Source organism: Lipotes vexillifer, unplaced genomic scaffold (genome assembly GCF_000442215.2).
Source record: "Lipotes vexillifer unplaced genomic scaffold, Lipotes_vexillifer_v1.1 scaffold230, whole genome shotgun sequence".
Taxonomy (NCBI): Eukaryota; Metazoa; Chordata; class Mammalia; order Artiodactyla; family Lipotidae; genus Lipotes; species Lipotes vexillifer.
In genome coordinates, this window is record NW_006775143.1 from 6,787,449 (window position 1) to 6,811,147 (window position 23,699).

The following is a 23,699-nucleotide window of genomic DNA, read 5'->3' on the forward strand; positions in this document are numbered from 1 at the left end:
GGGTTGACTCTTAAGTCCCATAAAAAGTCAGCCATCCTCCCTACCGAAATGTTTGCTTGAGCCAACAAGAGGCAGACCTTAACCATGAAGATTATAAAGGTTAAGTGACTTTCCAAAGGGTGTAAGCAACAATGAGCTTTCCTACTATAGTGAGTTGCTCAGTCAGGCTTGCTCTAAAGAGTTCATTGTTTTTCCAAACATAGCATAGTTTTATGCTTTTATAATTTATACTGTTTTACAGGTATAAGTAAATCTAGTGAAAGAATATGTTTATAAGTAATACAATTCCATAAAATATTATTAAAAATCTCCTCTTGGCTTTTTCCTCAGCAAGAGAAAACTCTGTAATATATAGTACTAGACATCTACTCAATGGGAAGAAAAAGGCTATACTAGGTTGTAGCAAAAACTTTTTCAGAAGTATATGGTGTTAGTATAAGTAAGGGAGGTATAGTTTACCTTTATCTAAATGCAAGATTTAAAGTTTTTGTTTTTATTGATTATACCTCTTAAACTTAATTTCAAATGAAAAACAAATACCTCCTGATTAGCCAGAGCGCAGATGAAACTCAATTCACTTTATCTAAAAAATGTTCAGACTCTTATTAAAGATATAACTTTCCCTTAGATGTTTCTGATATTAAAAATTATACCAAATTGGAGGTAGTATTCCAAGTGTTTTCTAAAGTATTAGATTTTAACCAAGAATCTTCATTTTTCAGCTAGAATCTCTATGTTTGATCAACATTTAATTTGCTAGGAATTTCTGTACTTAAACAGTTAAATCACTCCGACTACACGGCAATTAGTAAAACATAAGATATTAAGTTGATTAAGTTTTTTTTTTTTTTTTTTTTTTTTTTTTGGGGGTCGGGGAGCCTCTCACTGTTGTGGCCTCTCCCGTTGCGGAACACAGGCTCTGGACGCGCAGGCTCAGCGGCCATGGCTCACGGGCCCAGCCGCTCCGCGGCATGTGGGATCTTCCCGGACCGGGGCACGAACCCGTGTCCCCTGCATCGGAAGGCGGACTCTCAACCACTGTGCCACCAGGGAAGCCCTAGGGTAAATTTTGAGTGAAAGATAGATGCTTCCTTTGAGTGAAAGGAAGATGTTTTGTAAGAAAACTGCTCTGAATTCAAAGTTTTGATAAGTTATATCAAAAACTTACTTTCAAGAACTAGGTAGTTTACATGATTTTTCAAATTTATTTGGTAAAACACTAATCTTTCAGACGTAGTAGTTTTATTACATGTATTGTGCCGATCTTTCAATAATTGAACCTATTTTCAATCTTTTTAAATTCTTTATTGTCATCAGTGACAATAAAGAATCCAAGTATGGCACTGGACTTAAAACATTTAAAACCCATTCTGTATTTGCAAGAAAGAAAAGAAAATCACAATTACCATAACCTCACTCTGTTAATAACTCTGATCATTCATTTAAAAATTCTTCATATGGCCAGAATTTACTAAAGTAAAGCCATCAAGACACTTTAGATGCAGATTACTGACTCCTCCTACTATGGCTGAATTTCTGCCTAAATGCCTTCTTCTATGCTGATGCCAAATGAGTACTCGATTTTGTGAAAAATGAATTGTATTCATTTTTTTATTCTTATATTTTTTCCAAGAATTTTTTTCCCCAAGGAATAAATATCAATACAAGGTGGATTTACAAGATATTTAAAGCATAGATGTCTTTCAGGGCACTTAGTATAATAACAGTCTCACCAAAATTTAAACCTAGAAATTCAGACCAAGTGTCAGTAATAAATCTTCTTGCACATGTCTAAAATTAAATGAAATTTTAGAATTTCCGTATGTTATATACATATTTCCAAATGGCCTATAAGGTTCCAAATCAAATAATAGAGGAAAGAGTTACATCCAGAACAAAAACGTTTCCATACTTTTATAAAACAATGTTCACATTTGACAAATGGAGAATATTAAAGTGTGCTGGGCCTGGCAGTTACACAAATGTTCATTTCATGACTATATGCCTCCTTGATGACACAAACAACTCGTGTTCACACTCAGATTTGTGCGATTTCAGTGGTTTAACTTCAGTCTCCTGTAGAATTGCCATTGCTTTTGATCTTTTAAAAAGCAAATATAGTGCGGTGAGATCAACATTTCCCTTTAGACTGCAGGTACTTTGCACTTTTGCTCTGCTTTCTATATGTTCTTTTTACACAGCTAACAATTCTTTTGTAATTAGAAAATAAAATTATGAACTAAAAAAGAATGAAAACAATCTCTTGCATATAATGTTATTCATTTTTGTAATGTGTCAAAACAGCTTCCTCCTCAACCAAATAAATGTCTTAATGACATAACTTAAGCGGAAAAAGAACTTAAGTGGAAAGAGAACTAAGTGAAAAACTAGAGCTCTGGAGATAATTCCAAACTGTATAAAAAAAAAAACTTCATTCAGAAGAAGAAATCAATTATTGATTCATCCCAAATGTTCACAGTTAATGGATACATATGTTCCTGGGGTTATTTTAAGAAACTCTTTACACCCACACTAACTTCCAAAACCATTTTAAATTTCATGACTATTATCTCACAAGAGCAGCAACATAAAAATTCCATAACTAAGTTTTAAGAGTGGTTGAATAGGGAAAGGGGAAAGGGTTGGAAGATGGTTAAAAAACTGAAATTTGTGAGATTAAGTTTCACAAGGATAAATGCATATGGTTCCACACTATGCTCTGAAATTTATTCATAATCAATGAAAATATTCTTTCATTCCAAAAATAAATTCTCCTTTACATTCACTTATATAAGGTGAGGCTTGAAAAACTTCCATTTTTCTTATTGCAAAGCTTATTTTACAATTAATTTTGTTTGTCTCATCCTTCCTGAATTATCAAAGGCCACTTTTTTGCATTTTTAATTTGAAAAAAAAAATCAAGTACCAATCTTCTTATTTTTTCTAATTATATATTTAATTTATTGAAGATAATGCATGCATATGATTCAGGTCTCTAAAATTATTAAATATAGACACACACATAAAGTAGAAGAAATAAATAATTTTCTGCTACAAATTAGCTTCAAATGCCTGGACTCCAAAGCTCCAAAAGCAATAATATAGCAACACTAAAAAATAACTGAATGATACTCATGTCTACATACTGAATAAGAGCTGAATTAAGGCTACCATGTCTGTGTCTTCTTCCTCTTAAAAGAAACGAAATAACAGCGTGAAAACCAGTCACCATGAGAGTGTGGTGTGTAGATGTCATCTTCTTTCTCACTACTTGGGCGACATTGTTCTAAAGAAATAGGAAGGAAAGAGTCTCCGACTGGCAAAAACTATGGAAAAACTGAGGCAATGATGGTAAAAACTGAGGAAAGTGAGTAGAGACCACAGAGGGAAAATTAAACTGGACTGAAAATCAAGCAGGTAGAAATTTAGACATATTTTCACAAGTAATCTACCACTGCTAGAACATGCTTTCAAAAGCAGCATCTCAAATAGGCAATTGAAAAAGTTGCCATAAAACTAAATACAAAAATTAAGGAATATTAAGTTTTCCTAAGAAACTAAAGGGAAGAAATAAAAAGAATACTCCCATCTCAAGAAAACTGAAGTCTCCAAGGAAGGAAGTACATTGAGTTTATAGATGAATAGATTATACAGATAAAAGACATAAGCAATACAATTAGGTATTAAACCCCAGAAAAATCAAGAAATCAAAAATTAGGTGTTTTTTTTTTAACATCTTTATTGGAGTATAATTGCTTTACAGTGGTGTGTTAGTTTCTGTTGTATAACAAAGTGAATCAGTTATACATCTACATATGTCCCCATATCTCTTCCCTCTTGCATCTCCCTCCCTCCCACCCTCCCTATCCCACCCCTCTAGGTGGTCACAAAGCACGGAGCTGATCTCCCTGTGAAAAATCCGTATTGATGAAGCTCCACCTTACCACTAATTCTAACCCCAAAAGTCAGATTCTCAAGGGGATTTATCCTTAGTTCTAGCTGTCCTGCATCCCATTTCTGACCACTGAATATTGCTTTCTCACTTTCACTGTGACTCTCACGGAACAAGATTTTCATACTCAAACTACCGGGCACTTAACACTGTCTGCGTTCCAGGAGCTTTATTCAGGGATTTCTAATTCAGGTTGACATATAGGTAGTTAGAAAAGGAATTTATACCCCTTCCTCAACCCCCCGTTTCTGTCCTTTGATGACAACCACAACTACTACCACTACTACTACTAGAGGATAAATATGATGAAGCCAACACCATCATGCATTTTTAATACCTTCACCTGATACAGTGTCAAAATTTCTAAGTGTTTATTATAAGGGAAAAAAAAGTACGGTCTAGCCCATTCCTATGAGTACAACACTGTACTTACCTTGGGATAATCCAATTCAAAGAATGTTTCCAAGTTGTTGATTAGGTTAGGATCTATTCCTTTCAGTGGTTTCAGAAGAGACACCCCTGGGAGCTTGCTATATGGTTGTTTGTCTGTTGCCTTCTTGTTTAGGTGTAATCGGCTAAAAAGCAAATGATACATATATTAACATACATTTCTGGAGAATATATCAGGGCCAAATCTATATAAAGTATGTATCAAGCTACCAATAAATTACTGAATTTCTTTTTAATTGGCATCTTTCGAAAGGGATATCTGAAAATGACAGAAAGTAGAACCAGGTAAGCTTCCAGTTGAGGAAAACCAGAACTAAGCAGAGTGAATGTTCCAGTGAAGGCTGAAGCTTAAGACTGCTGTTTACTGCTATATTCTCAGAACCCAGAACAGTGCTAGGCCTGGAGCAGGCATTCAATAAATACCGGCTGAAGAAACAAATGACAGTGTTAGCCCACACATTAACTGCCCTTCCTCCCAAATCGCCATCAAGGTGGCCAAAGAACTATAAACATAGCAGGGGAAAAAAAAAACCCTATTTGCACCAGAAAAATATGGAAGAGTAACCAGAAAAATTTGAGAAATTTCTATAACAAACAGTCCACACAACCACTGAGTGAAAGAACTACCAAGCCAGCCTGCATGGCAAGCAAGAAAATGGGATATCTATCAGAACTCCCAATGCTCACCATCTCAGAATGGCAGGGATGGAATAGAGGGAAATTGAAGGTAAGAAAAAAAATCTCAATGGTGACAGAAATGCCTATTAAGGACACTAGAAGATACACCAGTGCCACCAAATCACAGATAAGTTGGCCAAGGTTCTCAGCGCTGCTCCATCCCATGCGGAATGAAGCACAGGGATCCTAATGGGGGAAGCCATGCCAATTAGAGAAGAGAGAATGTGCTCCAGTTCATGTCAGGTTGTCACGATAAAGAGAGGAGATGCCCTTCAGCACAGTGCTGAAGTTTCTAAAGCAAGTCACCAAAGGCGTCTTCCCTCCTTCTCATTAGCCAGTCTCCAAGCACTCAACAGTAATTAGAGGCTGGGACAATCGCGGGGCCAACTGCAGGATATTTTAAGACACAATTCTTCCACATTTTAACATCTCTAAAATCAATGGCATCTTATAGTTGCTGGCAGCCAGATGGCGGCCCGGACTTAATAGCATGAAAACCAACCCTTCTAGAAGATCAAGAAAACGCCAGTATCAATGCATAGTGAAATATACTATTCATCTATGAATGATTTCTGGAAGTACACCAGTACCATCATCCACAGAAGTTAGCCACAGGCTCACTCCCCTAATTAAGGCAGGGGTGTGCTGCAGCAAACATCTCGTGTTTCAGATAAGGCCATAAGCAGGGGTCCCCAACCCCCCGCCCCCCCGCCCCCCCCCCCCCCCCCCCCCCCCCCCCCAGCCGTAGCTACCGTGTCTCCGCCCGTTAGGAACCAGGCGGCACAGCAGGAGGTGAGCAATGGGCAAGTAAAGCTTCATCTGCGGCTTCCCATCGCTCGCATTACGGCCTCAACCATCCCCTCCCCCACCCACGATCCACGGAATAATTGTCTTCCACCCGTCCCTGATGCCAAAAAGGTTGGGGACAGCTGCCAGAATGCATCTTTACGGAAAGAAAAGCAGGCTACTACCTACAATGGAAAAAAATTTAAACCAACAAAAAATTTAAAGAACAGTGTGGTCTCAATTTTTCATCCATAACATCAAACGCCAGAAAATAATGAGTACCATCTACAGCAGTGCTGTTCAGTGTGGCAGTGGTCCACAAGCTGCTTTTTGCTGGCCAATGATGAAAGAAATGGAGAGAAAGCATTTAGAAACTTTTATAGCAGTTTGACATTGCCATGCCATCCAAGCATATGGTCAGTCATTTATTTTCACTGTAGTTTACCAAAGTATCAATCCATGATAGATTGGAAAACTTTTAAAGAACTGATCCTTTGCCACAGATAGTTTGGAAAATATTGATCTACAGAGTTCATCTAGAGGGCTGGAAAGAGGTAAAACCATGATCTAAAATTTATATAACCACAAATATGACAACTATTCCATTTCTAACAAAATAGTAGACTAGATGTCTGGCGAAATCCAACCAGTACAGAACATCAAGATTGCCAGAAGGAAAAGTTTATGTTATATATTTAATTGGTTGAAACAGTTATGTATCCACATGGTTCAAATCACTAAAAATTTTAAGAGGTTCATATAAAAAAGTCTCCCTGCCACTCCTGTCCCACATCTGTCTTGTTGCCATCACCACCTCCCCAGCATTATTAGTTTCTTATCTTTCCAGAGATTTTAAAAAATGCATATTCAAGCCAAAACATACACACACGAAATTCTTACATAATATTTATAATTTTCTCTCCTCCTTCTTAATACAAGCACACTAAAAGCATGTTTTTAAATATATGACTAAACTGTTAGAAATAAAAGGAAAGCGTCCCAAGTCAGAAATGAGGAGAAACCCCTGAGTGAGTAGTGCTGGAGACAATACTTGCACGGGGACCATCTGTTGGTCCCTAGTGACCTAGAACTGGTGACAAGCCTGAGACAGGAATGATAGTAAATCTGTCTGAAGAACCCTGAATAAATATGGAATCTCTTACAGGCAAAGTAGAAAACTTCTGGACCACAGAGGGAAGATGGGGATGCTGCCTATCTTGGATTCAGTCCGAAGCAAAATGGAACAAAAGCAAAAAGGCTCCCTGGAGAACACCTAACCACGTGGGTTTGGAACCCAGAACGCAAACTATAGGTGTTGCTTGAGAAAAACCTAAGAGATGGAACAAGAGAGACCATCATATGTGACCACGAATATATGGAAAGAACTACACAACGTCTAGAAATGAAAATGGCGGTCACTGACATCAGAAACTCAATAGACAGGTCATAGAGAAGTTGCATACACACAGTTCAAAAGACAACTGGAAAACTGGAATCTAGATTTGAAGAAATTATCCAGAATGCAGCACAGAGAGAATGAGAGGCATTGAAATCACGAAAGGGTTTGAGACATGGAGGCTAGAATAAGAAGTCTAAAATCACAGTAATTTTTATCTACTGGTCCCATTGTATGCTCGTTAAGTGCTATTAAACTGTAACAAAACATGCATGTGAGGTGATGACCAATTATGGAAAAACCTAGCCCACTGACACACTGCATTTGGCGAGGCTTTAGATGAAAAACAATGTTAATTTAAACTGTGCTAAACAGTGTAGCGTTGATCCTGTTTTTCCCTTCTTCCCTTTGTCTTCAGTAAGACATTTTACTTTAAATGCTAATATAGATATACCTCCTATCCTTTCATATCAAGAATGCAGCATTTTATCAAAGATAGGCTGACCTGCCAAACAACAATGAAGCCCTCTCCAGGTTTACAGTGAAGCGAATTGATGATAAGTACTATATCTGAAATTTCTACTCAAAATCATTATAAGCGCAACTATATCACAGGACCTTTAAAAAAATTCTCATTTGTGCCTCCTCCCAATATCTGTCTATCTATGTATCTAGTCCTCTCCCTCCCTTCTCCCCCCCACCTCTCTAACATACAAACACACACACAATTTTCCCTCCACACCCTAAGGGGTCATCTTGTAGTTTGCCCCCTAGCATACAAGTATCCTACTTTGGAGAGTACTGTTTTGACTTATGTAATACAACTGACATAGCCCCTTGCTACAAATTACTTGACATGCTTATCAAAAAAAAAAAAAGAATATCCGGGGCTTCCCTGGTGGCACAGTGGTTGAGAGTCCGCCTGCTGATGCAGGGGACACGGGTTCGTGCCCCGGTCCGGGAGGATCCCACATGCCGCGGAGCGGCTGGGCCCGTGAGCCATGGCCGCTGAGCCTGCGCGTCCGGAGCCTGTGCTCCGCAACAGGAGAGGCCACGGCAGTGAGAGGCCCGCGTACCGCAAAAAAAAAAAAAAGAATATCCATTAAGTCAACACGCGTACGCACACACACACAATCACATAGCACTCTGCTGTGCACACAGTGGTGCTCCATGACTACTCAGCGTTCCCTTATTGAACAAATCTATTTTGAGCCCAAATGTACACTAGGCATTATCCTATGCACTGGTGATACCATGATAAACAGACGGACTCCATACTGTCAAGGAGCTGTGCTTTAACGGGGGAGGTGCCCACATACAGAAGCTCTTCTCCCTTTAAAACTCCAAGAGAGGCCAACAGAGCCATGCTCCAGAGCAAGAACACCTACTGGGACTCTGCCTGCCACACCCAGAAATGATGCCGATGGGTACCTTGGCCAGTGTGTTGTAAACTAATTTGCAGTTTTCAAATTATGAACAACAGCCCATTTGCCTGGAGTCTCAAAAGTGGCTTGAATGGAGAAGTCCCCCAAGTGGGCCTGTTTCATGAGTGTCTCTGACAGGGTCTTGCCAGGTTTCCTGGTTTCAAAGCAGCTTTTATTTAAGTATCTCAGGTCAGGGTTTCTGCATTACCTAGGTGGCATGAACATGAGCTTACTGCCCTGACACCTTGCACAGGATTTCCCATGGTTGCCCATTTGCAACCCTACCTTGATCAGGTAACTTGCTTTCTTGCAGGAACCTGGGTACAGCACTTTCTCAGTTTCAGCTGCTATACTGGGAATCCACTTCTACCTTCCCATCGTGCGTTTGGCTTGAAGCCTTGACCTTTTTTTAGGGGAGCCAGGGAGTACTTTTTCTTGATACGTAACACATATAGTAAAGTCACATGTAAGTACACAGCTCAATGAATTTTCTCAAAGTGAAATACTCATGGAACCAGTACCCAGCTCAAGAAACAGAGTCTTACCAGAACCCCAGAAGCTCATGAATGTGCCCTTCTACTAACTACCCTCTCCTCAAGGTAAACACATCCTGACTTCAAACACCATAGACTAATTTTGCTGGTTTTAAAATGTATCTAAATGGGACCCCGTAGGACATACTCTTTTGTGTCTGGCTTCTTTTACTTTACACCATGTTTGTGACCGTCATCCTTGTTGGTACAGTTAGTTATAGTTCCTTCAGTCTCACGACTGCATAGTATGCCTTGTATTAATATACCACACTTTATCTACTTTCTGTTGATGGACTTCTGGGTTGTTTCCAGCTTCGGGTTATTACACATAGTCTGCAACTTCGTCTCTGACTTTACGTAAGTATAAAAACCCCTGGCTTCCCCTCTCTCACGCCTCAGGACTTCAACTTTTGGACAATATGAAGAAGCAGGAACTGGATTTACTCTCCCACCTGAAACAAACAAACAAAAAAAGCAGACAAAAAAATAGGAAATGTTTCTTAAGATACTGAGTATCAGGTAGAGAAGTGATTCCTAAGACATGAAAAACGAATGAGGCGAGTCCTCCAATTGCCTCAGCTTACTGTTCTGAGACAATTTCCAGGCCAGGAGACTCCTGTTTTTTTTTTTAAACGTTTAGTATACAAAATGCCCACAGGCAGAAATCACAACTTACTGGACCATTCCAGAGCCTCAGAATCTGCATTTGTACAAACATCTCAAATGATTCTGATGCAGGCTAGCAGTGAACCACACTTGAAGACACACTACAGTAGGCTGTCAAGTCTCTAGGGTCCAACACAATAGCATGTTCACAAGTTTAAAAAATGTTAAATAAATGAGTAAAAAATGGTTGGCTAAATAGAGCTGGAAGGTATGGTTAGTCTAGAGATGAAAACACGGGAGTCACCCACAGTTCGGTAAATACATAAGCTCTCCCAGGTGGAGCACTGCCATTAGCAGGTGGCCACAAATCAATATACTAATATTACAGAACCAGTAATGCATGAGGGAGACCAAGAGTGAGTGACCCGGAGAGTAGAAAGAGAGCCAGGAAGAAAGTGAAGTCACAGAAGGGTTTATTTGGCTGGGCTGTTTTCTTTTTGAAAGGGTTCAAGAAAGAAAAACATTGAATGCTGTCGAGAGCACAAGATAAGAACTGAAATGTCCACTGGATTGAAAAGTCCACAGAACTGAAATGTCCACTAGAATGTGTGAACACTGGTGACCTCAGAGTACTCTGGGCAAGGGGCAGGTAGATAAAAATGGTTAAGAAGCAAATGAATGAGAGGTGAGCTGTGATAACAGTGAATAAACACTAGTTTCTCCTGCAACCTGACAGTGAAAAAGAGCCAAAGAGTAACTAGATGGAGAAGGGTTTTTCAGTTTAATTTTTAATTATTTTTAGTTTTTAATCCTTGAGTATATATGGTCAGGGGAAAGAGCTAGTCAAAAGGTAAATAAAGAAAAAATAAAAATTAATGGCATGATAGGATCCACAGTGTGAAGTGGGAGTGAAGGTAATGTGACAAGAATGAAGGTAAAATGGTGAAGATTTAGAAGAGGTGCTGCCAGTCATGGGTGTCAGAGCTATAAACAGAAACAAAGTATTGCCAGACACCAGCGTAGGCTTAGCTGAGATCTGAGACCATGAATGTGTAGTAGTACCAATCCACGTGGCTGCGTGATTACCTCTGCAAGATTCTGAAAGTTGAGAAGCTGTAAATTATGAGATGGATACAGGATAACAGGGCAGACTGATGATATGAGGGAAGGCAAGGGGCAAGATAAGGAAGTGATGAATTGTAACGGAGAACTAAGGGAAACCAAGAGGTAAGCAGGTAGAGGCCACACCTGTGGATAAATTGCCTAGAGCAGCTGTTCTCAGCCTTGACTGTACATGAAAATCACCTGGGGAGTTTTTTTTTTTTTGAAAATTCCCGATGCCCAGACCAAATAAATCTGAATCTCCTGAGTTGAGACCCAGGCAGCAGCACGCTTTTTTTTTTTTTTTTTTTTTTTAAAAAAAAACCTCCCCAGTGACTCCAAAGTGCAAAGTTGAGACCCACGGACCTAGGAAGGCTAGATTACTGTAAGAACAGAAGAGGGCTGAGATGGAAACTCTCAGAAAGGTCAGCAGTTATGGGATGGATGGAACACAAGGAGACAGTAAGGAGCCATACAAGTGGCATGAGAATGGGGAAGGGGTGTAGAAGAAAGTAGGGGCTCTCTCCCTAGTGATCTAAATGCTGCCAGTTATCAGAAACTCAAGATTCATAGCAACTGGAGAAATTCCCATACAGATTACCCTATCCCTATGGACTGCTTCTGGGGTTATTTTTAGGTTATCACTGGCAGTGTATATAGCATACTGGTTTAAAAGCCAGGGCTGGAGGGCAACTGCCTGGATTTCTGTACCAGCTTCACAGCTAACTAGCTGTGTATCCTTGGGCAAGGTACTTCTTTATCTCAAGTTGTTGTTGTTTTTTAATGTGTGAATAACAGTACCTACCTCATGAAGTATTGAGAGTTGTGAGAAACAGATGAGATTAAGCCACAAAGTAAACATTCAGTGATAGCTATCACTGGTAATTTTTTTCAAAAACTGCTAATTTTAAGGACATTTTCCACTAAATGTAACTTCTCTGAATTACCATAGTTCTGATAAGAGATTTAGAGATATCAAACATTGATGCGACATATAAACAAAAAGGAAGGACTGGAAATTCATAGATTTAAAGATTATTTCATATATATTTAAAGATTAGGGGGCTTCCCTGGTGGCGCAGTGGTTGAGAGTCCGCCTGCCGAGTCAAGGGACACGGGTTCATGCCCTGGTCCGGGAAGATCCCACATGCCGCGGAGCGGCTGGGCCCGCGAGCCATGGTCGCTGAGCCTGCGCGTCGGGAGCCTGTGCTTCGCAACGGGAGAGGCCACAACAATGAGAGGCCCGTGTACCGCAAAAAAAAAAAAAAAAGATTAGACCATTATGTTGGTTTTCTTTTTTTTTTTAACATCTTTATTGGAGTATAATTGCTTTACAATGTCGTTAGTTTCTGTCGTATAACAAAGTGAATCAGCTATACATATACATATATCCCCATATCCCCTCCCTCTTGCGTCTCCCTCTCACCCTCCCTATCCCACCCCTCGGTCACAAAGCTTGGTTTTCTTTTTAAACGTAAAGTCAACTCTTATGTATTAAGAGAGATTAAAGGGGAAAAAGGGAATCATCAAAAGTCTCAAATCATGGTTAAAACAGAATAAGTCAAAACATGGGATAAAACATTTAATGTAAAGTTTAAATTATATCCAATATTTAAGCTAAAATTGTATTCAAGGTTTAAATTACACTCAAAATTTAGGAACCAATTTAAAGTTCTATAGGCGTCATCCAAAAGTATAAAAACAATGCAAGTATGAGAGTGAGAGGCATTAAATGTCACAAATTATTATTGCCCAAAAATGACCTGTTACTGTTTTCTTAGGTGAGCTCTCCTTTAAGACTCAGTTGGGCAGAGGTGCTGCATAGTCCTGGCTTCTCGAAATCCCTCTATCCTCAGAGCCTGGCTCAAAGTGTTGGATTCTGTAGCCACATGAATCTCCCCCTTTCCCTTGGCTCTGCTCGAGGGAGAGAGACTGTCACCCTCAGAGCTGAGAGGCAGAGGCAAGATAATTGCCACAATGCTGCACGTACAATGTACAAAGCAACTACCGGTTACTATGTAATCCAATCAATACCACCGTCTCTCATGAAGGTATTTTCAGGCATTCCAAAGTGGACTGTATTCTGTTTTGTTGACCATTAAATCACCACACCTAACACAGTCCCCAAAGCAAAGACTACAATGCAGCCTTCCTCCCGGGGGTCCAGGCCTGAGAGAAAGCCCCTCCCCACAGCCCCTAATACCCAGCAAGCTCTCCGTCAGTGGCAGCATGTCCAGGCACCAGGACCAGCAGATCCACAGTCTGGGATTTTAATACTTTTCTTAGTTCTCTTGAAACAGAATCTCCCCTCCTAACATGTATGTCCATTTGATTTTCAGAAATTTGATTTTATTACATTTTCAGGAACACATTAGGTAAAAGAGGAATGAACCTCTTATATACTAGCCAATGGTTTTGACTGGCTTCATTTTTTTTTTTTTTTTTTGCGGTATGTGGGCCTCTCACTGTTGTGGCCTCTCCCGTTGCGGAGCACAGGCTCCGGACGCGCAGGCTCAGCGGCCATGGCTCGCGGGCCCAGCCGCTCCGCGGCATGTGGGATCTTCCTGGACCGGGGCACGAACCCATGTCCCCTGCATCGGCAGGCGGACTCTCAACCACTGCGCCACCAGGGAAGCCCGACTGGCTTCATTTTTGAAGAATAAAATGATCCTGAAACTAAGGGAGCACTTGGGGAAAACAAGAAAGCAGGGTAAATTTTCAATACGTCTCATTTTCCCAAGGAATTATTTCTAAATTACACTTGAAATTGAGAGCTGGAGTCAAAAGAAAAAAAAGAAAATCAAATTCATGTAATTAAGGCATGTCACTGTCAAAGACAGGGAGGGGCAGATGCTCACAGCAAGCTGCTGCAGGGCTGTACCTGCCAGCTGCAAGGACAGGGAACAGAAGGGTAGGTACCATCTGAGGTGCTTTCTCAGAGTAAGAGTCACTTCAGTCTAAAAGGTCACGAGAGATGAATCACGGGCAAGAAAGACAGGCCTGCAGGGTCCTGCTTTCCGTTGCGAGCTAGAAGGACATCTATTCAGGGAACACTTCAAAGAACTCCAAGGGATGGTAAGGAGTATTCCGGAATATTCTGTTAGGCTTTACAGCTGCTTTGGCTGATGAATCTTCACTGCCTCTCTGCATAAGGGTTTTCAACTTGTGAGCTGATAGGATGGCCTTGCTCTTCCTCGTTGATTTTTATTTCCTAACATCTCAGTCTCTAAAATTGTTACTGTCCTTTCCGTCATTTTAGTTAATTGTTTTATCTTTCAAATCTTTTAGTCTCCTCTCTGCCCCTACTCAACAGTTTATTTAATGGTTTGCACCATTTTAAAATGACTGATTGTACAGTTTTGTATTCGAATTGAGTTTTGAGTGGCAGGGGGGCCTGGAATGAAGGGAAACTTCTGGGAGAGGGCTGGCTGTGCTCGCCCCCTTCTGTCAGCCCCTTGCAGCAACCTTAAGACAGTGCTACACCTCCCAGAAGTGAGGCACAAGAATCTCCCTAGAAGCTTCTAAGGGAGAATATGGATTCCTTGAGGGCAAAGTTCACCTTGCTCAACAGTCCCAGACTGTGCTGTGCAATTCAGCTGAACCAACTTATCTGACATTAGGAATTTTCTCCTCTGCTCCATGCCATCAAGGTTGTTAATGTTTCATGTAAAATTAAGTTGATTGCTTGATCAGCAGATCCCCTATTTCATATAGTCCATGCCAGCAATTCCCAATGATAAAAGGCTTCTGTTGTTGTTGTTAGCTATGATTGTGCCCTGGAAGGCTGTTACTGTGTTTAATAATCAGTATGTGTCATGACTAATGTTACTTCCATATCGCACTTATCTTGTCAAAAATGGTACTGCAGCAAAATGGGCTTCATCAGCAACACAAAGCATACCTGGTGCAACATTAACTTTGTAGACACAAGATTCCCCAGAGGACACAGAACAACCAATAGTGAGTTAGCTTTATAGGAAAACACAAACTATTTTCAATGGACAACGGCCTTGTACACTACAAAACACAAAAGATTCCATCACCATAAAAAACAAAGAGGAGATCTTTATTAATTTTGCTCCCCCTCCCTCCCCAAAAAACTCCACTCACTCACCCTTTGGTGACAAAAGTCAGCCCTAGTGTATGGGAAATAAATAGATCAAGGTATTTTGCTAACAGCAACTAATGGCTTTGCATTTCCCAAAGGGCAGATCTACGTGTAAAGATTATGATGGCACGACAGGTATTCCCTTTGGAAAACCTTGGGGGGAAAATTCAAATCTAACAAATAATTTGTGGGTTATTATGTTACTGATACAGCCCTGTTTCTATTTGAACCACGATTAGTTAGAAATAGTGAGATAAAGATTCCATTTGGTCCAATTAATTTCATTAAAGACCATGGCCGCTGAATGCATCCCAAATTCTGTCCATCTACCTCAAATCACAATGGCCAAATGACACTAAGTTAATGAGTGAGCAAGAATCCCACCATTACTACTGGAAAAAATTCAAAGATCATTCATTTGACATGCAATAATTGAGTGCCAAGTAGTACTGAAGATACAATAGTAAGACACCTCCTTAAGGCAAGGATATACAATGGAGAAAAGACAGTCTCTTCAACAAGTGGTGCTGGGAAAACTGGACAGCTACATGTAAAAGAATGAAATTAGAACACTGCCTAACACCATACACAAAAATAAACTCAAAATGGATTAAAGACCTAAATGTAAGACTGGACACTATAAAACTCTTAGAGGAAAACATAGGAAGAACACTCTGACATAAATCACAGCAAGATCTTTTTTGACCCACCTCGTAGAGTAATAGAAATAAAAACAAAAATAAACAAAAGAGATATGGGAACATATGTGTATATATAACTGATTCATTTTGTTGTGAAGCTGAAACTAACATACCATTGTAAAGCAATTATACTCCAATTAAGATGTTAAAAAAAATAAAAATAATAAAAATAAACAAATGGGACCTAATGAAACTTAAAAGCTTTTGCACAGCAAAGGAAACTATAAACAAGAAGAAAAGATGACCCTCAGAATGGGAGAAAACATTTGTAAAAGAATCTACGGACAGTGGATTAATCTCCAAATACATAAACAGCTCACGCAGCTCAATATTAAAAAAACAACCCAATCAAACACTGGGCAGAAGACCTAAATAGACATTTCTCCAAAGAAGACATACAGATGGCTAAGAAGCACATGAAAAGTTGCTCAACATCACTAATTATTAGAGAAATGCAAATCAAAACTACAATAAGGTATCACCTCACACCAGTTAGAATGGGCATCATCAGAAAATCTGCAAATAAATGCTGGAGAGGGTGTGGAGAAAAGGGAGCCCTCTTGCACTGTTGGTGGGAATGTAAATTGATACAGCAGCTATGGAGAACAGTATGGAGGCCCCTTAAAAAACTAAAAATAGAATTACCATATGACCCAGCAATCCCACTACTGGGCATATACCCAGACAAAACCATAATTCAAAAAGACACATGCTGCGACTTCCCTGGTGGCACAGTGGTTAAGAATCCGCCTGCCAATGCAGGCGACACGGGTTCCAGCCTTGGTCCAGGAAGATCCCACATGCTTCGGAGCAACTAAGCCCTTGCACCACGACTACTGAGCCTGTGCTCTAGAGCCCACGTGCCACAACTACTGAAGCCCGTGCACCTAGAGCCCATGCTCGGCAACAAGAGAAGCCACTGCGATGAGAAGCCCGCGCACCGCAACAAAGAGTAGCCCCGCTCACCACAACTAGAGAAAGCCTGCGCACAGCAACAAAGACCCAACTCAGCCAAAAATAAATAAATTAATTAAAAAAAAAAGACACATGCACCCCAATGTTCACTGCAGCACTATTTACAACAGCCAGGTCATGGAAGCAGCCTAAATGCCCATCAACAGACAAATGGATAAAGAAGATGTGGTACATATATACAATGGAATATTACTCAGCCATACAAAGGAATGAAGTTGGGTCATTTGTAGAGACGTGGATGGATCTAGAGACTGTCATACAGAGTGAAGTAAGTCAGAAAGAGAAAAACAAATATCGTATATTAACGCATATATGTGGAATGTAGAAAAATAGTGCAGATGAACCGGTTTGCAAGGCAGAAATAGAGACACAGATGTAGAGAACAAACATATAGATACCAAGGGTGGGGGGAGAGTGAGGGCAGGTGGTGGTGGTGGGATGAATTGGGAGATTGGGATTGACATATATATAATGTGTATAAAATAGATAACTAATAAGAATATGCTGTATAAAAAATAAATAAACATGTAAAAAAAAAAAAAGACACCTCCTTACCCTCAAAAGCTTATAATCTAAGTGGGGAAAGAGACAACGGAACACGTATTTGTTTAGATGGGTAAATTCAAGATACTGTAGAAGGACATAAGAGGGGGTGCCAATCCCAATAAAGAGCTAAAGTCGACAATGACTTGAATGAGTAGGAGTCAGTAAAACAAAAAGGAAGGAGGGAGAGAAGGGGGAAAAAAAAGGAAGGAAAGAGAATTCTAAAGAAAATTACATTGCATATTCAAGGGAAGGCGAGTAATTCAGTGTTGCTGGAGAAACAGGCACAGGGGATGGCTCAGCTCCTACAGAACTATACATGTCTTGTTAAGGAATTTGAATTTTAACCTGAAGGCAGTGGGGAACCATGGTAAGATTTTAAGCACATGATCCAAGATTACTGCACCAGAAAGATTAGGTTACAATAAGAAAAATAAAGTAGATAAGGAGCAAAGCTGTAGGTAAAGATACCAGAGAGTAGAGAGAGTTCAATAATCTAGGGCAGAGATAACTAATAATGTAGGTAGGAAAAGGGAGGAATGATGAATCAAGAGAATCATCACTAAATATTAAAACTGAATTACAATTTCCTTTTTGCTTTTTAAAGCTAGCACAATATAGTCCAATTCCGTATCTACCCCAGGCTCAGGTTCAAGGGGCTCAACTGCCTTATTCGTGCACCCAAAAGTGGTTCTGGTAGCAATGACCCTGACTGATCAACATCTGTCCAAAGTCCAAGTGCATCCTCAGGAATAAACCCAGAAAATAAGCTCTCAATTTACATTCTACTAAGGCTCAGAACATCAATGTATTAATGAATTTAAGGCAAAAAAAAAAATCATATTATCTAAAAATAATATTTGAAATGCTAAAATTCACATTAAAAACACAATTACTTTCTAACAGGAAGTTTATCACAGTTATCCTGATACAGTGAGTATTTAAACTCCATTCAAAAGCTGTGCAGCAGGTATAAAAGTTGTTATACTAGAAAAATTAGGAAAGGCAGAATTAACTTGAGAAAAAATCTTCAGGAAAAGGACCTCTGCTTTAGTAGAGGGCAGTTAATATTTATGGATACAAGAAGTATTTCCACCATACCCTGGCACCTCCAGTCAATTAATAGAAAAGATAAAGCCTATCACTAAACATTAGGATACCATGTGTAGAGGGGAAAGAATGATAAATCCAAGGAGGGAGAGGGATGGGGGAGTGAGAGGAGAAAAAAGCAAGGTGTCTTGCTTAGATACTCTTATCTAGCAGTATGGCTCCTAACGGCTAAACAGGGAAGAAAACAGCAGCCCCCAAGCTATCAAACCACACTAGCTCTCAAAAAAGGAAAAAAATCGATAAAGATCACTTAACCAACTCTGCCTACAGAGGATATAATCATTAGTGTTTATTTTGTTGTTGTTTTTTGTTTTGTTTCGTTTTAGGAAAAAAATAATCTTCAAAATAAGAGCCCTGAATTTCAAATGCTCTAATCTGAATGTTATCTTTAACATTATAGGGGAATTCCCTGGAGGTCCAGTGGTTAGGAGTCGGCGCTTTCGCTACCACGGGCCCGGGGTTCAATCCCTGGTCAGGGAACTAAGATCCCGCAAGCCATGGGGGGGGCGAGGGGGAGACATTATAGGCAAAATCCCACAAATGTCTGCCATCTAAAATATGTTATGAAATAATTAGGCATCAGTTGATACTAAATCTGGAAAGGAGGAAAGCAGTAGGTAGAGATACCAGTGAGCAGAAAATATTGAAAATAATGGTTCTCTATAGTTTATAAATCACCTCAATTTTTTAAATTGTAGGCATATAGGAATTGTAAGATATTTATGAAATTGGAGCAAAAAATTTCATTGAACAACAATTGTTCACTGTATTCATCACATTCAGCTCCATTTTTAAAACACAGTCCGATACTTAGCTCTTTATCTCATTTTAAGAAGTTACGATACAATAGAACACTGAATCTAAATTAACTAGATACCATTACACACTGTATTTAATTTTTAAAAAATAACCACTGGTTTTAAAAAAGAATGTTTTACCATTTTTCTCAGCAATTTCACTACAATGTTTGTATTACTTAAACATTTTTAAACATTAGCAGCTCACAGATTATGCTCCTTAATCTGATGACCAGATATGGAGCCATATAAGGTTTTGAAAATAGGCTCCATTTCCACCAGTTGCAGGCACAAGGTTTTAGGAAAGGACCAATATATGATTATTTTATTTTACTTTACCTCACTTAAAAAGGATTTGAGAGGACAAAGAACACCTGTTCAGAAAATATATTCTTCAATAAAATACAGAACGCTTAGCACAATATTTAACCAAAATATCATTGCCAATGTTCTTTAACCTTGCTTGTCAAAATGTGGAGATTATCAAATTTGCAATTTTACTGAATACAGAAGAGAGAAGGAGAGGACAAAACCTTAGGGCTCTGCTTGAAAACAATTCGTTAAATTGGGAAGTATCTTTACTTCAATAAGAAAGGAATCAAATCAAACATGTAAATAATTTTGATGGTGGGATGAGATGAAAGGAACTTAATTTTTAAAAAGGAAAGATTTAATTTATACATAAATTAAGCTGTTGATTATTCACTTTATGTTCAGTTATCCATTTCAGAAAGATAGAAGATTCCTACTCATCTGTTATAAACTAACTGCATTTTCTCTATTCTATTTTCACATAACTTTTCTGAATCCTGTTACTGTCAATATGAAAGGTAACTTTATGGGGCATTGGAAGACCAATACAAAGACTCTTTACAGTATCTTAACTAAGCTAAAGTTTGTACTAGTCTCAAAAACTAGAAGTATTTTAAGTAAAAAAGTATTTAAGAAAATTCTGCAGTTTATCATGAAGCACAAAATAACTTAAAACTATTCTGGAGTTGTCACCGTCTAAGAACATAAACTTCCCCAGATGCTTATTTGAAGTATGAAGTGACATCACCAGTGTGAAAGAAGTGTGACTTTATCATTATGTATACATCATAGAGGGAAGGGGACCCATCATGGTCCTATGTTGAAAGAAGTCAACTTTCTTCAAATCAAGCTGTGAATTTAACAATTCCAATTTAAATACAAGATTACTTAGAGTCTGAAAAAAAAAAAGGTTCTAAAGTTCATTTTTAAATAAAAATGTATAAAAAGTTAAAAAATTTGCAGAAGAATAAGGAGGGGCTGGCCTCGCCAGTAATATGGTAATAAAGGTAATAATACTTCTTTCATTAAAACAGTGGATACTGGTACACTTTGTAAGGGTAAAGTGTAAAAAAAGAATCTAAGAAAACTCAAAATACTAAAAGAAAAACATACTTACTATATAATAGTTGGGGGAAATGGAGAAGATAAAAAATTTTACCAGTCAGGAAAAAAAGAAAAAGACTTGACTACCTAAAACACACAGGTACACACTTTTTCTCCATGTTAAATACATGTACAAAGTTGAAAGACAAAACAAAAACAAAAACAAAACAAAACAAAACAAAACAAAAAACAAGGTGGGCAAAAACTGCAACATATCACAGAAGAACAATCTTCCTATTAAAAAGATTAACACAGCAATACATTGCAGCACAGGCAAAAGATAGAGTATGAAATTTACAACTAAATGTAACTAGTATTAAATATATGAAAAACATTCAATGGAACTAGTAATTAAAGAAATGAAAATAAAAAACAGAAAACAGTAAAAAGCCTGATACTTAGTAAGGGAAAATGGGGACCATCAAACAATGTTACAAGGACTATGAATAGATACAACCTTCCTACAGGGCAATATGTAACAAAGTTTAAAATGTGCACCACTTCTGGCCCAATAATTCCTCTTTCAGAATGTAAACTAAGGAGATCATCTCTCAAAGATGTAAGCATATGAATTCATCACCATGTTGTTTGTAATCTTGACAAATTGAAAATAAACTAAATGCCCATCAATAATAACAATGAATACATATTAGTACCTCATAAACAAAATTGTTACGCATCTATTAAAAATGATGGAGAGATCATAAATTTATTTTATTTTTTAAAATTATTTATTTTTTGGCTGCGTTGGTCTTTGTTGCAGTGCATGGGCTTCTCACTGAGGTGGCTTGTTGCGGAGCACAGGCTATAGGTGCGTGAGCTTCAGTAGTTGTAGCACGCAGGCTCAGTAGTTGTGGCTCACGGGGTCTAGAGCGCAAGCTCAGTAGTTGTGGCACATGGGCTTAGTTGCTCTACGGCATGTGGGATCTTCCCCGACCAGGGCTCGAATCCATGTCCCCTGCATTGGCAGGCTGATTCTTTACTCTGCCACCAGGGAAGTCCCTCATACATTTACTGACATGAGAAAATTACTCAAGACATTTTACATGGATGCTCCATGTGAGCAGGGGCCCTGCATGTATTGTTCTTCAATCTTATTTCCAGCACCTAGAACAGTGCCTTGTATATACAAAAGAGCTTCCCAGAAAGTATTTATTAAATAGATGAATTTTGAGGCTGGTGAAAGAACCACCATAATATGGTCCCTTTCTTTCTCCCTCCTTACCTCCCTCCCTTCCCTTCCCTCTCCCCACAGAAATATAATTGGAAGGGTAGTCACAAAAGGTTGACAGGTAATGGAGTTTTGGTGTGTGTGTTGAACTTTCTTCTTTCTTCCTCTCTGTACTGTCTAAATGCTCTACATAGTAAGCATGTTTTATTTTTATGATTGGAAAAAGTGACAAAAATGTTTTTTAAGAACTCATATATCTAACATGAACTCCAGAATGTTCAGTGCCTACAGCTCACAAACTCCAAAACCTAAGATCAACAGTGTCCAAGAAGCATTTTTCTTTAATCTTCAAAGAAATATCAGTATGCCTTGAACAATGTAGCATCTTTCTCCAGTACCAGGAAATGCCACACTATACTAATAAAATGCAGCATTTCCAAAAGGAAAAAGCACACTTTTTCTGTAGTGAAAAGGAAAAAAAACTATAAGTAATTAATTTCTTAAAGTTCTCCCCTCTCTTCTACTAACATATACCCTATTCTAATGGGTGGTAAAGATCACTATGCACCATCATCTTTTGGGGGAGCTAAAAATCCAGTGAATCCAAGAGTAATGCGCTCTATGCCAATTCTTTCATATCCTCATGAAGGCTTCCTTCATTTTAAAGACATTTGAACAATGGAAATATCAAAAGTAGCTACACACTCTATGTCATATTCATCCATTACCCGGGTTTATTTTATTCATAGTCTTTATCACTATCTGAAATAACCTTATTCGGAATTTTAATATCTGTCTCTCCCTTCTGGAATGTAAGATCTTTGAGGACAGGAATTCTGTCGTGCTCGCCACTGTGTCCCCAGTGAAAGGCATCTAATGAAAAGGTTGGCGGGGGCACATCTAAACAAGATAATAAATAAGGAATTGGGGGGAAAAAAAAAGGAAAGAAAACCACACTGAAATGTACAAGCTGACATGACTCAAGGCTACAACGCCAGCTCAGACATTTGGTGGACAGTTTTCAAGGTGGACAGGTGCTTCACACCTATCTAAGGACACAGAGATCTTCCAGGAAGAAGAAAATCCACAGGGAGGTCTCCAGGTGGCTGTGTGCAGCTCACCGAAGGGTGGAAACGATCATCACCATAATAGAAACGTGGCCCAGGTCAAGGGAAAAAAAAACAAAACAAAACACAATACACCATACATCTTGGCCCAGATGAAAAATCACACGAATCCCCAACACAATCAAACCAAGCAAGCAGCCTTCCGCCTGACACGTAAAAAGAGCATAGTCTCCTTTCCCCTGGCTGTGCAGTCGCCTGAAGCCCAGCCATCCCCTCACTCGCCACTTTTCTCTTCCAATGAACCCCCCGCCCCAGCTGATGCACAGGGAGAGGGAATGGGAGGAAGAGCCTGAGAATTAGCTTTCTCCACCCCCATCCGATCCCAATCCCCTCCAAAGCGAAATTCCTCCCACCCTCGCCTGTCCCCAGGCCTCGACCCCCGCCACGGGCTCCTCCAGCTGCCCCTCACTCACGTGTAGATGATGGCCATGAAATGCATCAGCCACAGCACCAAGAAGAGGACGAACCCGAAGACGGCCATTCCCTCCAGGGCCAGGTCCAGCAGCGCCATCCCCCGGCCTGGCCCGCTCCGGCCGCCGCAGCGGACAGCGCTCCCGAAGAGGACAGGGTGAGCGCCCGGCGCGGGGTCGCAGAAGTGGAGAGAAAGGTGGCGAGAGGAAGGGGCGGAGGGGGGTGGGGGCGGAAGGGGCGGGCAGGGCCTGCGCGCCCCCGCCCGCGCGCACTCGCTCGCGCGCTGGCCTGGGCGCGCTCGCGGATGCAGGCGTTTCGGTGGCCGGACGCAGTGGGCAGGGCGGCCGTGGCCCCGCGCTCCGGCTCGCCTCTCCACCCCCTCGCGGCCGTCGGCCGGACCCCAAACGCCTGCGC

General features: G+C 39.8%; 1 protein-coding gene across 1 annotated transcript in view; it reads right to left on the reverse strand.

Annotated features, from left to right (window-relative positions):
• The window catches only part of UGCG (UDP-glucose ceramide glucosyltransferase), a 34,805-nt gene extending 11,125 nt beyond the window's left edge, over window positions 1-23,680 (reverse strand). The window contains exons 1-2 of the mRNA XM_007449770.1: window positions 23,288-23,680; window positions 4,386-4,527 (exon numbers count right to left, since the gene is read on the reverse strand). Coding sequence (XP_007449832.1) covers window positions 4,386-4,527; window positions 23,288-23,385 — 240 coding nt within the window. The 5' untranslated portion in view covers window positions 23,386-23,680. The remainder of the gene's footprint in view (window positions 1-4,385; window positions 4,528-23,287) is intronic.
• Between the last annotated feature and the right edge of the window lie 19 nt (window positions 23,681-23,699).